This window comes from Anguilla anguilla, chromosome 16, assembly GCF_013347855.1.
Source record: "Anguilla anguilla isolate fAngAng1 chromosome 16, fAngAng1.pri, whole genome shotgun sequence".
NCBI lineage: Eukaryota > Metazoa > Chordata > Actinopteri > Anguilliformes > Anguillidae > Anguilla > Anguilla anguilla.
In genome coordinates this window covers 6,498,166-6,512,736 of record NC_049216.1, presented here as the reverse complement: position 1 = coordinate 6,512,736, position 14,571 = coordinate 6,498,166, and the positions used below count along the sequence as shown (strand labels likewise).

The 14,571-nt window shown below is 49.0% G+C and overlaps 1 protein-coding gene across 1 annotated transcript in view; it reads left to right on the top strand.

Moving 5' to 3' along the window:
* LOC118215164 (neuron navigator 2-like) overlaps positions 1 to 14,571 on the top strand; it is a 130,093-nt gene that overhangs the window by 103,928 nt on the left and 11,594 nt on the right. Inside the window, exons 21-28 of the mRNA XM_035395625.1 lie at positions 3,015 to 3,038; positions 3,485 to 3,559; positions 7,728 to 7,811; positions 7,938 to 8,049; positions 8,844 to 8,998; positions 12,007 to 12,015; positions 12,754 to 12,926; positions 13,563 to 13,716. Coding sequence (XP_035251516.1) covers positions 3,015 to 3,038; positions 3,485 to 3,559; positions 7,728 to 7,811; positions 7,938 to 8,049; positions 8,844 to 8,998; positions 12,007 to 12,015; positions 12,754 to 12,926; positions 13,563 to 13,716 — 786 coding nt within the window. The remainder of the gene's footprint in view (positions 1 to 3,014; positions 3,039 to 3,484; positions 3,560 to 7,727; positions 7,812 to 7,937; positions 8,050 to 8,843; positions 8,999 to 12,006; positions 12,016 to 12,753; positions 12,927 to 13,562; positions 13,717 to 14,571) is intronic.

The window sequence follows — 14,571 nt, the reverse complement described above, 5'->3', positions numbered from 1 at the left end:
GTGTTTTAATTGTACACAGCTGTTGTACTGTACTAGTTGGGCTCTTTAAATGTACACAGATGTTGTACTGTACTAGTTTGGTGCTTTAAACGTACACAGCTGTTGTACTGTACTAGTTGAGCTCTTTAAATGTACACAGCTGTTGTACTGTACTAGTTGAGCTCTTTAAATGTACACAGCTGTTGTACTGTACTAGTTGAGCTCTTTAAACACACAGCTGTTGTACTGTACTAGTTGAGCTCTTTAAACATACACAGCTGTTGTACTGTACTAGTTGAGCTCTTTAAACACACAGCTGTTGTACTGTACTAGTTGAGCTCTTTAAATGTACACAGCTGTTGTACTGTACTAGTTGAGCTCTTTAAATGTACACAGCTGTTGTACTGTACTAGTTGAGCTCTTTAAATGTACACAGCTGTTGTACTGTACTAGCTGAGCTCTTTAAACACACAGCTGTTGTACTGTACTAGTTGAGCTCTTTAAACGTACACAGCTGTTGTACTGTACTAGTTGAGCTCTTTAAATGTACACAGCTGTTGTACTGTACTAGTTGAGCTCTTTAAATGTACACAGCTGTTGTGCTGTACTAGTTGGGTGCTTTAAACACACAGCTGTTGTACTGTGCTAGTTGAGCTCTTTAAACGTGCACAGCTGTTGTACTGTGCTAGTTGAGCTCTTTAAACGTGCACAGCTGTTGTAACGCGCTAATGGAGCGCTCTTAAAGTTGGCAAGGCGTGTGGGCCCCTCCCACAGCCGCGCGCGCAGGGGCTCGGCCTCGGGCAGGTAATGAGCTGCAGTGACAGCTCCTCTGAGGAAACGCGACGCGCCGCGCACGGGCTCAGACGCGACTCAGACCGGGGCGAGAGAGAGAGGGAGATAGAGAGAGAGAGAGAGAGAGAGGGAGAGAGAGAGAGCCCGGACCGCGAGTCCCAAGATGATGGCCGCCGTCACCTTCGCAGGCACGCTCCGGCCGTGGGACCTTACGGTAGGACCCCCCCCCCCCCCCCCCCCAAATCCCCGTTCCCCGTGCGGAGAAGGGGAGCGAGGTTCTCCTGCGGGTGAAGGGAGACAGGCTGCCTCGTGTTTTGTGTCTCTGTTCAACTTCTGCGTACATTCTGTGGTTTCTGATTTTCCACCGGTGTAATGTTCTGTTTTGATGCCTGTGGCTGTTATCTCATGGTTGACAGTTTGAAAGAGAATGTCTACCAGCGGGAGGTGCGCGCTGGCTGGGGATGCTAGTGGGGCATCGTGTCCTGTTTGAGTCTGACGAAGACGATGTGTTGTGTCAAGATATTAGTCTGCGCTCTGGGCCGATTCCTTCGTCTCAGGAGAAAAAGCTTCCCTTTCCCTTTTTTTCCTCTTCTTTAGGATGCGGAGATTGTTTAAGGCTGTTGGCTATGTCCTCTTCTGTGTACAGTTTTTTTTTAAAAAGCGTTGCTTATTCTTTTAATCCTCTGAAGAAAAAAAAGTGTTAAAAAATTATTAAGGTGGTTGTTCAGTTTTGGAGGCATAAAGGTCACAGAAGAATGACATTTCGTAATCTGGGCCGGTGTTGGATGGGCGGAAGCTGCTAGAAGCGTGCGCCGCTCGCCGATGTTTGCGGTGCTGTCGAAGGGGGCGTGCAGACGGGACGGTTCGGAGCGGGGCTCTTTGGAGTAGGCGCTCGCTCGGGAAAAAGCGGCGTCTTGCTGCGTTTTGACGTGAGTCAGCGTTCCGCTCCAGCCGGGACAAGCCTCGAGCGAACTGCGGTCCCGTCCTCGCCCCGTCGCGGGGGCGTCCGCGTCCTTTTTTGGCGGCTCCGCGCCTGGCGGACGTTTTAGTCATCGCCCCGTCGAAACCCCGGCGGCGACGCGGCCCCGGAGCTTCCGATTCCCCCGGCGACCCGTCGGAACAGCTCCGCCCCCTCCCCGTCCCGCCCCGCCCCTCGGACTGAAATGATTTTTCGGTTGCGAAACAGCAGCGCGTCTGTTCGGGCCGTTTCCCCTCCCTCGCCCCTGGCAACCGTCCCGAAACGGCGGGCGACGCATAATATCCGAAACGCGGGCTGTCGAGTTCACGCGGAACCTCAGCCCCTGAGCGGGTCACACGCGTCGCGCCAGGATGAGTGCGTTTGAGCATACGTGTTCCTGTTTAGAGAATTAACGTTTTCGTTCTGGAAGTACACCGAGTCTTGAGGTGGCATGTTTTATTTTAACCTCACCTTTATGGTTAGTGATTACAATGAATACCCTTTGCTAAAACCATTTAGCAAATATAAACTATTGCTGCTACTAATGCTAATAATAAAGATTGTTGTCAATAATAATAATGCAGTACACCTGTGTTGTATTGGTTGAAGATGATTTGTCCAGTTTAAAGCTGGTTTCCATGGTTTTGTTATACATCCCCCAATTATATCCTCCTTGACCTGGCAGAATGTCTTTTTTGACATAATGCAAGTGTTTTGGGTGATGAAAACTTGTTGCAGTGAAAATATTTTCAACAATATTATTTACTTTATTCTTATTGAATGACTGTGGGGTGTAGGTTTCAGCATAGCAGTAAATGTGGTTCTTCAGATAAGAGACTCATGTCCCCTACAGGGGACAAAAATGAATTGCTGGGTAGGATGATATTGACCTCTGAGGAGCCCCCCCCACTCCACCCCCCACCCCCCCATCCATAATGTGTGGTTCTCAGATTCTGTCATGAGCCTGTACTTCAGGTGATGGCCTGTAATCTCTCTGGCCATCTCTCCTTAATCTGTAAATTACCCCTTGAGTTTAACAGGTGAGTGGCAAGCGCCAAAGGGGGGGGGGGGGGGGGCGGCAGGGGCAGGTCAGGTCCAGTACAGAGTTACAGTCTGCCAGAAATGGTGGACACAGCGCCATCCTGTGGCTGGAGGAGGAAACTCCATACAGTCCATACAGCCTTATCGTCCCGCTTCAGATAGCACCCCTGCAGTTAGCTATTTCAGAGCAATGTTCCTCCCAAATTCACTCACCTCTGGTTTTTGTTTTGTTTTTGTTTTTCAGCCTGAAGAGAAGTCCCAGTCAGAGGTAAGGAGGTCTTCACCTGTATGAGAGAACCCCTACGGTCTGTGTCTGTACAGGGAAGATAACACAAAGCCTGAGAGGATGTGGTGTTTTGTGCTAGGTTCTGTTGAACTGGTGTGACAGGGCCACTTCCCGCTCGCTATTTAAATACATGTCTGTTTATCTCAGTGGTTCCCAACCCTGTTCTTGGAGATCTACCATCCTGCAGGTTTTCAGTTCCACCCTAATTTGGCACACCTGACTCTACAAATTTGCAGCTTAAGCTGCTAATTAGTATCTGTAGCTGTTGAATGAATTGTGCTTTGTTAAGGTTTGGAATGGCAACATACAGGACAGTAAATCTCCAGGAACAGGGTTGGGGACCACTGGTTTATCGCGTTCTACGGGCTGCCGTGTTTTCCCTGACGGGGACCTGTGATTGGTCCTTTCCCCTGTCTGTCTGGTTTCAGATCCGGAAGCTCAGGAGGGAGTTGGACTCCTCCCAGGAGAAGGTGTCGGCGCTGACCACTCAGCTCAGCTCTAACGTAAGCACCGGCGAGAGGACCCGCACCATTTCACAATCAATCTACTGTCGCAGTGTGCTAGGTTGTGAGATGCTATGCTTTCTCTGGCTAGCGTGGCTTTGCATTATCTGAGAGCCACTTCTGTTAGCATCACGGCAGCATGCTAGCAGTGGAAGTTTCAGCAACCGGGGGAGGTGGGGGGGTTGCCCGGGGAACAGCCATGGTGCATTTACCCGACTATAAATTTGTGTGGCTTTGCGGTTGTCATAGCAACCAAGTGTCTACAATCCCGGAGATCAGGCAAAGTGGGGGGGGGGGGTGTGTAAGGGATCCCCTCAGGGCTGACCAAGGCCGATAACACCGTGACAGCGTTCCTGAAACGTTGCGAGAAGGTTGTGTGTTACAAGGGCAGGTTTTGTGCTGTCGTGTCAGGCCATTGCATCCAATGGTCCATGCTTACCAAACAGTACAACATACTTATGGGCAAATAGACCTGCCAGAACTTGCCTGTCTGGGCACTAGAAAATTAGTCTGCATTATAGCTGGGATAATGGGGCTTAATACAGCTTATTTGACTATGAGGGCAGAGGGAGACTGTAGCCTAGGAGACTGTCGGTTATTTAGAATGTTTTTTTTTTCTTCAAAATTCCAAGTCAGTGTTCTAGAACTCCATTGCTTTCGATTACCAGTAGTGATTGTGACATCAGCATTAGAGTGTTTGGTAAAGAAAATTCTCATCACATATTTGTGATATTAAAGGGTTAAATGAATGAACAAGAATAAACAAGCCTTGAACTTATTGACGTGTCTGGATATCAGCGACTGACAGCTCACTGTCAAATTATGTCAAATGAATAATACAGTGGGATTATGAAGGCACGTTGCATAATTCTACAGTACATGCAGTCGGTAACAGCTGGCTGTGTTTTAAAATTCATACTCAGCAGGGAGAAGTTTTTCAAGGAGTTGAGAACTGCTGTAAACAGTAGTATTTGAGCGTGGATAATGTTGGGGTTTCTCGTGTGTTTACCCTGTACTCAGCAGTGATGGAGGGGTCGCTAGGACAAGCCTGATTACACGCTACAGAGGAACGTTCTTACCCCCCCTGCATCACCTCTCCTGCGTGATCTCATTCCTGCATACGTGTTGACTTAGCCTAACGTTAGCATAGCGTTAGCCTAACCTTAGCCTAAAGTTGGCCTAGTGTTAGCCTAATGCTAGCCTAGCGTTAGCCTAGCATTCACAGCTGTTGCTTTGTAGCACAAAACTGGAGCACTTTGTTTCAGTTGGTGAGGGATAGGTGGAATGACTGCGTGCTTTTTTACACAAAGTTAGACATTGAACCCACAGCACACAGTATGTATTTATTTAACCTGCAATGGTGAAGTGTTTGCAATGGTGTTACAACAATGCGGTACGTGTTATCTGTAAGGAACTAGATGGAAATATTATTGTAATATTAGTATTATTTTCTATATATTTTTAACTTACTCCGGTAGCCCTGACTGCTGTTAACATTAATATTACTTCGTCTTCAGTAATTCATACTCATGTACTGAATATCTAAGTACACGGGAAATACATTTTCACACAGTAATTAAATCTTTTTAATAAGATTTGGCGTGACTGTACACTGAGTCAAAATAAAAATGTCAGTCAAGATAAAACTGGTTATGGGTTGTGCAATCGTAGTCTTTCACAACTTGAGCGAAGTTCCGATTAAACGCGTTTGCGTCACAGTCCCGAAAGGACGGTGTGATGCAGGGGGTGGAGTTTCCTGTCTGTGCCCATTGGCTGTTGGTGGAACGGAAGGGTGAGTCAGACGGGTGGGCGCGCGTCTGTCACCGCGGCTCGCCGTCCTTACACGTCTGCAGGGGGCGCCCGTCCCGCCGACCACCCCTTCCCTGATGTTCCGGATCTTTCCCCAGAAGCCACACTTCCCCAGTGTTGCACAACACTGCTTTTTTCGTTACAGCTCAGAGAAACGATAATAATAGTTAGCAACGATATTATTACGATAGTAATAATAAACCTGAACTGAAATGTTCAGGGAGCTCCTGTACGCGCTTGGAACGGAGAACAGGTCGTAGCGAAATGGTTAGAACCCTCGACACTCACACCGGTGTTTGTTTTTTGTTTTTTTTTTGACCACCCTTTACCACGAGGAAACTTGAGAATGGAGGGGTTTTAAATCCCCGTCGAGGGGGGATTTTTCGCGGGGTGCTTCGAGAGTACTCAGATGAAGGAGCAGTGAGGTCGGCCTTTCTTTTGATCTGCACGCTGGTAGAAGTGCCCTCTGCTGTTACTCAGGCAAGCTGGTTCTCTGGAATAACTGAGACCCCCCGGTCAGGGATGCATAAACAGGCTGGTCCTGACCAGACCCAACTGGGGGGAGTCTTTGTGAAAAGGGTTGCCAGATTGGGGAGAAACTTCCCCTTGGTATGGAGGTTTACTCCAGGTAATTTTTCTGACAATCCCCTACATTTATGTGTATTTATTTTTCACTGGAGGACGTTTGTAGTACACCGGCGGATTCTGAAGGAAACTTTAAAGGAAAAACGTGTTGGAAATGAGCAAGCATCTATATTTAGAGAAATGAGGGATATTTAGGGGGGGATGCAGCAGCACTGGCAACGCCGGTGCATGAAATGGCAGAGTTCCAGGCCTCTGTTTTGTCTGCGCTGAGCTATCAGCTCGCGTTTCACAGAGCCCTCGATAGCTGATAGCCTCAGAACCTGCGTGCACTCGCTCCCCTGCTCCCCTGCTCCAGGCAGGGAGGGGATCGCAGTTAGGAACCTCACGCGCTGGGACCCCCTGTCTGGATCCGCCCGCCAGGCCTCGGAACAGGACCGCGCTCTCCCGCCGATGTCGTCCGCGACTCCCCGCCCCGGCGGGGATCTCGCCGTGACCTGGCGCCCCCTGAACCGGTACCCCTCGCCGAAGCGGGGTCGGGGGCGCGTGCGGAGCGGGCGGCGGCTCCCGGGGAGGACCGGGAGCCGCTCCGCGGGGGCGGCGGACAGGAGCGCGGGCCCCCGGACCGCCGGGGAGGTGGGCAGGGTTTGGGGGGGGGGGGGGGACGCTTCGCTGTGTTGTTTGCTCTGAGCTCCGGTTCGTATGAGAGTTTCAGCTGTTCTTCACACTAATGATTTAAATAGCGCTGCACCTCTATAGGACAGGTCCTGAGCCTGTTTCGTGCTTTCTGGTCATAGTGAGAATAAAAACGGGTGTACTGACTGACTTGGTGAAAGATTCAATATCTGGCTGTTCATCTGGTGTGTATATGCATTGTATGTATGTTTTTTTTTTTACTTCATGTGCTTGTTATTTGGGGGTTCAGGCCTGGTTTTTTTTTTTTTTTTTGCTGCTCAGTAAACTTTCTTTGTGTGAAAAGCGTTCAAATAAATCGATTTGATTTTGATTTGTTTTTCAGCAAAGCTTTTGAAGCTTCAATCTTTTCAGTTCATGCACAGTTGTGTCGGTTGAAGATTAATAAGATGTTTGGCTAATTTAAAACTTGGATTTCAGTACGGTCTGCGTTCTGTAAGAAACGATTTACTTCAGAACAATTACTACCGAACGGCTGCTGTTTTATTTGCCCAGTTCGCAGTTAAACTGTTTATTTTGGTTACCGCGGTGATTCTGAGCCCTCTTGTTTGGGTTTTATCGCCGCGTCTGTCCGGAATTATCAGCAAGTAATGACTCAGCAAGCCGTGGGGTTTATCCTCAGCTCAGAACTGTTTTGAAAATAAAGACCGTGTGTGGAATCGTCGTGGCGTGCCCGGTCGAAAGCAGTTCAGTCTTAAGCGAGCCTGTTGCGCACGCGTTCGGGCGTGTACGTGTTCGCGCGTGCGTGTATGTGTTCGCGTGCTTTCCCCACGTGCCATTTCTGTTTTGAGCCCTGTGATATCGGATCGAATTTGCGTGAATTGTAAACAACACTCAAACCGCTCCCCAGGCACCTGGCGCGTGGTCACACAGCCAGGGTGTGACATCACAAATAATGTGATTAGAATGTTCTCGACTGAACGTTCTAATGCTGATGTCACAATCGCTACTGGTAATTGAAAGCTGTGGAGTTCTAGAACACTGACTTAGAATTCTGAGGGGAAAAAAACATTCCAGTCAGGGTACCTATAATGGCGATTAATGATGTCACGCTCTCTGACTGTATGTGGTTTTCCATGCGCAGGCTCACCTGGTTGCCGCCTTCGAGCAGAGCCTGGGAAACATGACCATCCGGCTCCAGAGTCTCACCATGACGGCGGAACAGAAGGTGAGGAGAGAGAGACACGACGCCAACAGAACAGCCCCTATAGCTGGAGCCTTGCTCCACAGTAACACCGAATGTGCTGTGGCTACAGTGTTTAATGAACATGCTAACCTGCGCATGCCCTATCAGGACTCTGAGCTGAACGAGCTGAGGAAGACCATCGAGTTCCTGAAGAAGCAGAACGTGGCAGCGCAGGCGGCCATCAACGGTGTGATCAACACCCCGGAGCTGACCTGTAAAGGTGAGGGGGTAGCGAGTGTCACAGAGCTGCTAACTAATACTTACCAGACACTTCCCACTGCTGACACTTGTTTCTGTTAACAAATACCACCTCTAACAGTTAGCCTCCACGAATACAAAATCCACCCTAATATTTGCTAGCACTGACCGCGGCTAACACTTCCTGGTGCTAACAGTTATTGTGGCTAACACTTCCTGGTGCTAACAGTTACTTTGGCTAACACTTCCTGGTGTTAATAGTTACTGTGGCTAACACTTCCTGGTGCTAACACCTTCTTACTGGTGAAATCGCTCTGGTTATACAGCGCAGGGAAGTTAGCAGGAGTCTGCTGTGCTAATAGGCTTCATATGCAGATTGATGTTAGGCCACAGTAGCTCAATTTACCAAAGATGTGAGAACTTTTAAGCATACTTTTGTTCCTTTTTGGATTTTTAACACGAATACAGAGGTCTGGTCCATCACTGTGTTTGATTCATAGAGTTAAGCTCCGCAGCTGATAAACTTGCTTCGTTATAAGGTAGCGTTGTAGTAGTTGTTCCCAATTTAATCTTAGCACAGCAAGATGAAGTTGTTATGTAGACAAAGGAAATTACATCATATTTTCTCATTTATTTATGTTCCAATTAATTTAGCCAGTAGGTTACCTGAAAACTCGATTCTTATTTGCAGTAACAACTGGGGGTGTGAAAGTGGGTAGACTGAAAAGGATTGCGTAGTCTGATTGATCTCTCAATCATTCCTGCTCTCTCTCTCTCTCTCTCTCTCTCTCTTCCTCTGCCTGCCTGTCTGCGCAGCCTCGGGCACGGGCCCGCAGCCGCAGCCGGACCTGCGCATTCGCAGGCAGCACTCCTCGGACAGCGTGTCCAGCATCGCCAGCGCCACCAGCCACTCCAGCGTGGGCAGCAGCCTGGACCAGGACGCCAAGAACAAGAAGAGGAGGAAGAACTGGGTCAGTCCACTCTCCCCCGCCCCCCTCCCTCCCTCTTCCATTACCACCACCCCTCTGAATTCCCAGCACATGGTCTTACCCAAACCGGAACGCAGCTCGTTGCCCAATCAGAGTGTCTTCAGTGTCAGCAGTTGACTGCTTAAGTGTCCACTCAGGGCTCTACAGTGCTCCCATTTTAGGAGCATGTGCTCCTGATAACTGACGTGTGCTAACTGGAAATATAATTTAGGGACACATATCTACTGTAGGTAGTAGATATGCTCCTAAATTTTTCAACTTAGGGGCACATGTACTCCTTGGAAAAATTCTTAGCATCCTAAATTTTTCAACTTAGGGGCACATGTGCTCCTTGGAAAAATTCTTAGCGTCCTAAATTTTTCAACTTAGGGGCACATGTACTCCTTGGAAAAATTCTTAGCGTCCTAAATTTTTCAACTTAGGAGCACGGGAAAAAAATTCTTAGTACAGAGCCCTGCAACTTTTAAATCTGAGTCGGTTTGTTCTGAACGGGGGGGCTAAATCAGGGGGGAGCTGTGTTCACGTAGGGGCTCACGGCGAACAGGCACGCTACGCTAACTGTGCGTCTTGAAGAACGAGTCCTGCCTGCTCTGCCGAACTCTGGCGCGGGTGCGCCTTCTTCGTTCCTCTCTAATTGCTATTTTAGCTTCGGGACACGGCAGCGACCGCAGTGAAATCCCTGAGGGATGTTTTTGCCTTATGCAAACCGGCGCGCCGGCGGTTTGCCGTCGGAAGTCTCTGCGTATCGTATCGCGCGCACGTGCGCTCTTCCCCCCGCCGTACGCTTGCCTGGTCTGGAGATCCCCTTACTCCTTTTTTTTTTGCTTGTTGTAATTTTTGGCTCAAATTTGTAATTTTTACCAAAGACAGAAGTGCAGACCGCGAGCGTTTTCCTTTGTTTCGTTTGCCAACGCGTAGCTTTGATCCTGTCCTGTGATTGGAGGTTTAGTTTGGGGCTGTCCAATTCTGGTCCCGGGGGGTCAGTGATTGGTTCTGGTGTTTGCTTCATCCAAGCTTGGTTGCACGGTTTAGTGGGTTATTAGGAGTCAGGATGATGAATTGCCGTTGTTGCCTGGATTTGTTAGGCCTGGTAATTTGTCCAGTCATGTAGTTCAGGGTTCAGATGGTTCAAAAACCAGGAATATCTCTGGCCACCCTGAATCTGGGTCCACCTATCCCCCGCGCTAGCCTACCCGTTGAGTCAAAGTGGGCTGTGAAATAAAGCATTCCTTCAAAGCGTGCGCTAACTTTTCGGTAGCGGTTGCAGGGCTTCTCATTTCAAGTCCTAGTTATCAGAGCTTGAGCACGTGTTGTGTCTGATGTCACTCCAGTCATGAATATCGTGTTTCCTGTTTGGGTTTGAGAGTCTTGGTTTTGTTGGAATCCTGTTTTACTCTCCAGTATGGAGTCCCAGTTTTTACTCTCCAGTATGGAGTCCCAGATTTACTCTCCTGTATGGAGTCCCAGATTTACTCTCCTGTATGGAGTCCCAGTTTTACTCTCCTGTATGGAGTCCCAGTTTTACTCTCCAGTATGGAGTCCCAGTTTTACTCTCCAGTATGGAGTCCCAGTTTTACTCTCCAGTGTGGAGTCCCAGTTTTACTCTCCAGTATGGAGTCCCAGTTTTACTCTCCAGTATGGAGTCCCAGATTTACTCTCCTGTATGGAGTCCCAGTTTTACTCTCCTGCATGGAGTCCCAGTTTTACTCTCCAGTATGGAGTCCCAGCTTTACTCTCCTGTATGGAGTCCCAGTTTCACTCTCCTGTATGGAGTCCCAGTTTTACTCTCCTGTATGGAGTCCCAGTTTTACTCTCCAGTAAGGAGTCCCAGTTTTACTCTCCAGTAAGGAGTCCCAGTTTTACAATCCAGTATGGAGTCCCAGTTTTACTCTTCAGTATGGAGTCCCAGTTTTACTCTCCAGTAAGGAGTCCCAGTTTTACTCTCCAGTATGGAGTCCCAGATTTACTCTCCAGTATGGAGTCCCAGTTTTACTCTCCTGCATGGAGTCCCAGTTTTACTCTTCAGTATGGAGTCCCAGCTTTACTCTCCTGTATGGAGTCCCAGTTTTACTCTCCAGTATGGAGTCCCAGGTTTTACTCTCCAGTATGGAGTCCCAGTTTTACTCTCCAGTATGGAGACCCAGTTTTACTTTCCAGTATGGAGTCCCAGTTTTACTCTCCAGTATGGAGTCCCAGTTTTACTCTCCAGTATGGAGTCCCAGTTTTACTCTCCAGTATGGAGTCCCAGTTTTACTCTCCAGTATGGAGTCCCAGTTTTACTCTCCAGTATGGAGTCCCAGTTTTACTCTCCAGTATGGAGTCCCAGATTTACTCTCCTGTATGGAGTCCCAGTTTTACTCTCCTGTATGGAGTCCCAGTTTTACTCTCCTTTATGGAGTCCCAGTTTTACTCTCCTGTATGGAGTCCCAGTTTTACTCTCCTGTATGGAGTCCCAGTTTTACTCTCCTGTATGGAGCATCAGTGTTTCTGGATCAGTTGAAGGGACCCTGATCCTGATGGATGTAAAGATGTAGCAGACGCCAGTCACGTAACATCCATGAACTGACAGACGGTTCTCATTCGGTCGCATTCTGTTTAGTTCCTCTCTGGTTTTTATGATCAGCTATGATCAGTGTTTTAGCTGTGCTGTGCAGCAGGTTAGCTAGGACTGCATAACCACCCCCCCCTCCCCCAATAAAACAAATGAAAACTTAAACCAATAAAGCAGAACCAGAGTCTCAGCCTCAGCTCACTTCATTTACTCACGTAATTAAATCAGTGACGCACAAGCGGTCATTAATCGGACAGGACCCTTATCGCCGCCGTAAATCCGAACCAGCTCGGCCATTTGCCGTGAGTTGCACGGTGATTAAGTTTGGCCAGCGGCGCGTGTCTGTCTCCTCCCCATTCCCCTCCGCCCTCACACTCACAATCTGTGTCTGTTTTTTGTGTCTTCCCGTTCTCTCTCGTGCCTTCGCCTCATTGGGCAGGTCTGCGAGGTAAGACCCCAGAGCCTTTCCACAAACCGCTAACCCCGGCTAACCGCTAACCCGTGCGCTTCAGGCTACTAACCGCCCTTTTCCTTCGATTTTTCCTTCCCTCCTCTCCTTCCCTAAGTGACTCTATCCATCTCGAAAAGGGAAAGCACTGCGGCGCCTGCATTAGCCGTCAGGGGGAAGGTTTGAGCTCGAGCGAGTGAAATATCTCCTCTCGTTGTTCTTTCCTGCCCAGAATGCACTGTGGTAAAGTTTGGTGGGTTAATGTAGAATCAGGGTCAAGTTTGGTCTCTGAAATAATCACGAAGAATGTGCCATTTTAAACATTTACATTTTTAGACAATGCAGTGAGCGTATTAAAAAAATGATGGCCTTTTAGGCCCAAACTTGCTTTCAGTCTTCAGTGGAACCGATGGTACCTGTTCGGTTTTCTTAAAATTTAAACGCAGCAGCTAACTGGCCAGCTGCACGTTACTCTTGGAACTTTCATGAAATTGCAACTTCACCCACAGACCACCGGGGGGGGCTCTTGTGGAATGTTGCTCATGCACTATAGCTGTAGAGTAGCTGGCTTAGATACCACGGGGTTACGCTCCGACAGGATCGAGTCACTTGTCTTCCGTTGTCCTTTTCTCCCCCTCCTGTCCTCTGCGTTTTCCTTTGAATCCGTGCGGTCTGTTTCCTGTCTCTGTTCCAGAAGAGTTCATGTCTCTTTCTCTCTCTCTCCGCTCTTTGTTGCAGTTGAGGAGTTCCTTCAAGCAGGCGTTCGGCAAGAAGAAGTCTCCCAAGTCGGCGTCGTCGCACTCGGACATCGAGGAGATGACCGACTCCTCCCTCCCCTCCTCCCCCAGGCTCCCCCACAACGGCTCTACCTCCTCCACGCCCATGCTGAGGAACTCCCAGTCCAACTCCCTGTAAGTTCCCAGCTCCTCATCCTCATTGGCCATGTGCCTTTTTTTTTTTTTTTTTTTTGTTCATCGAAGGGGAGTGTCTTCCATTCGCATTCATCCGGTCAGATCAACTCTGAATGGATGACGCGCCTTCAGTCACGTGACCCGCGGGCATGACGTGCCCGTATTGGTTGCCCGTGCCCTGTGGGAGACATTTGAACCAATCAAGTCGATTTTGTCACTTATATTCACAAACAACACCTTTAACATTTTCCTTTGCTCTTGGAGATTGTCTCATCAGTGAGTCCGTGTACACAGTCCCTGTCTAAAGCACTGGCGTTGGCAACGGCCGTCTAAGGATCCTGACCCACCCATTTATCATGGCTGAACCAATGGCTGATGTGTGTTTTCATCGAGCACTGTGTTCAGTTTTGTGAACGCTGACCGTACTGCTGGCTGACGACCCCTGACCCCAGCTCTGTATCAGGGTGTTAACAGCGTTTGCCTGTGTGTGTGTGTGTGTGTGTGTGTGTGTGTGTGTGTGTGTGTGTGTGTGTGTGTGTGTGTGTGTGTGTGTGTGTGTGTGTGTGTGTGTGTGTGTGTGTGTGTGTGTGTGTGTGTGTGTGCGTGCGTGCGTGTGTGTGTGTGTGTGTGCGGCAGGCTCTCGGAGTGCGCAGACAGCGAGGCGGAGACCGTCATGCAGCTGCGCAGCGAGCTGCGGGAGAAGGAGATGAAGCTGACGGACATCCGGCTGGAGGCCCTGAGCTCCGCCCACCAGCTGGACCAGCTGCGCGAGGCCATGAACCGCATGCAGGTGAGTGCTCCCACAATGCAACGGGCCCACGCCAAGGGACATACAACTACAGATACCCTCCTGAGTCCCGGCAATTCCTTTTTGTCCCCTGTAGGGGGACGTGAGTCTCTGGTTCAATCACAAGGACCACATATTTTACAGTGCTGAAACCTACGCTGCAAGGGTAGATAAAAAAATAAAATAAGTGATAGTCTTGAAAATATTTTCACTGCAATATGTTTTTGTTATCCAGGACGCTTGTATCAGTTAGAACTTTTTTCTCAGTTCAAATGAAAGTGTCTACAGTGCACTGCTAACTAAAGGGTGTGTGAGCGATGACTGTTCGGATCGCTCTCAGAGCGATTTTTAGAACATGGCTGCGCCTCTTGAACAAGACTAACCAATCGCTGAGGCGCGTGTGCAGTGATTGACAGCTGTGTTCTCTGATTGCGTCTCAGGGGCTGTGTGGGGAAGCGCTCTGGCTTTGACTGATAGTGTCTGTGTGAGATTGTGTCTCAGGGGCTGTGTGGTGAAGGGCTCTGGCTTTGACTGATAGTGTCTGTGTGAGATTGTGTCTCAGGGGCTGTGTGGTGAAGCGCTCTGGCTTTGACTGATAGTGTCTGTGTGAGATTGTGTCTCAGGGGCTGTGTGGTGAAGCGCTCTGGCTTTGACTGATAGTGTCTGTGTGAGATTGTGTCTCAGGGGCTGTGTGGTGAAGCGCTCTGGCTTTGACTGATAGTGTCTGTGTGAGATTGTGTCTCAGGGGCTGTGTGGTGAAGCGCTCTGGGTTTGACTGATAGTGTCTGTGTGAGATTGTGTCTCAGGGGCTGTGTGGTGAAGCGCTCTGGCTTTGACTGATAGTGTCTGTGTGAGATT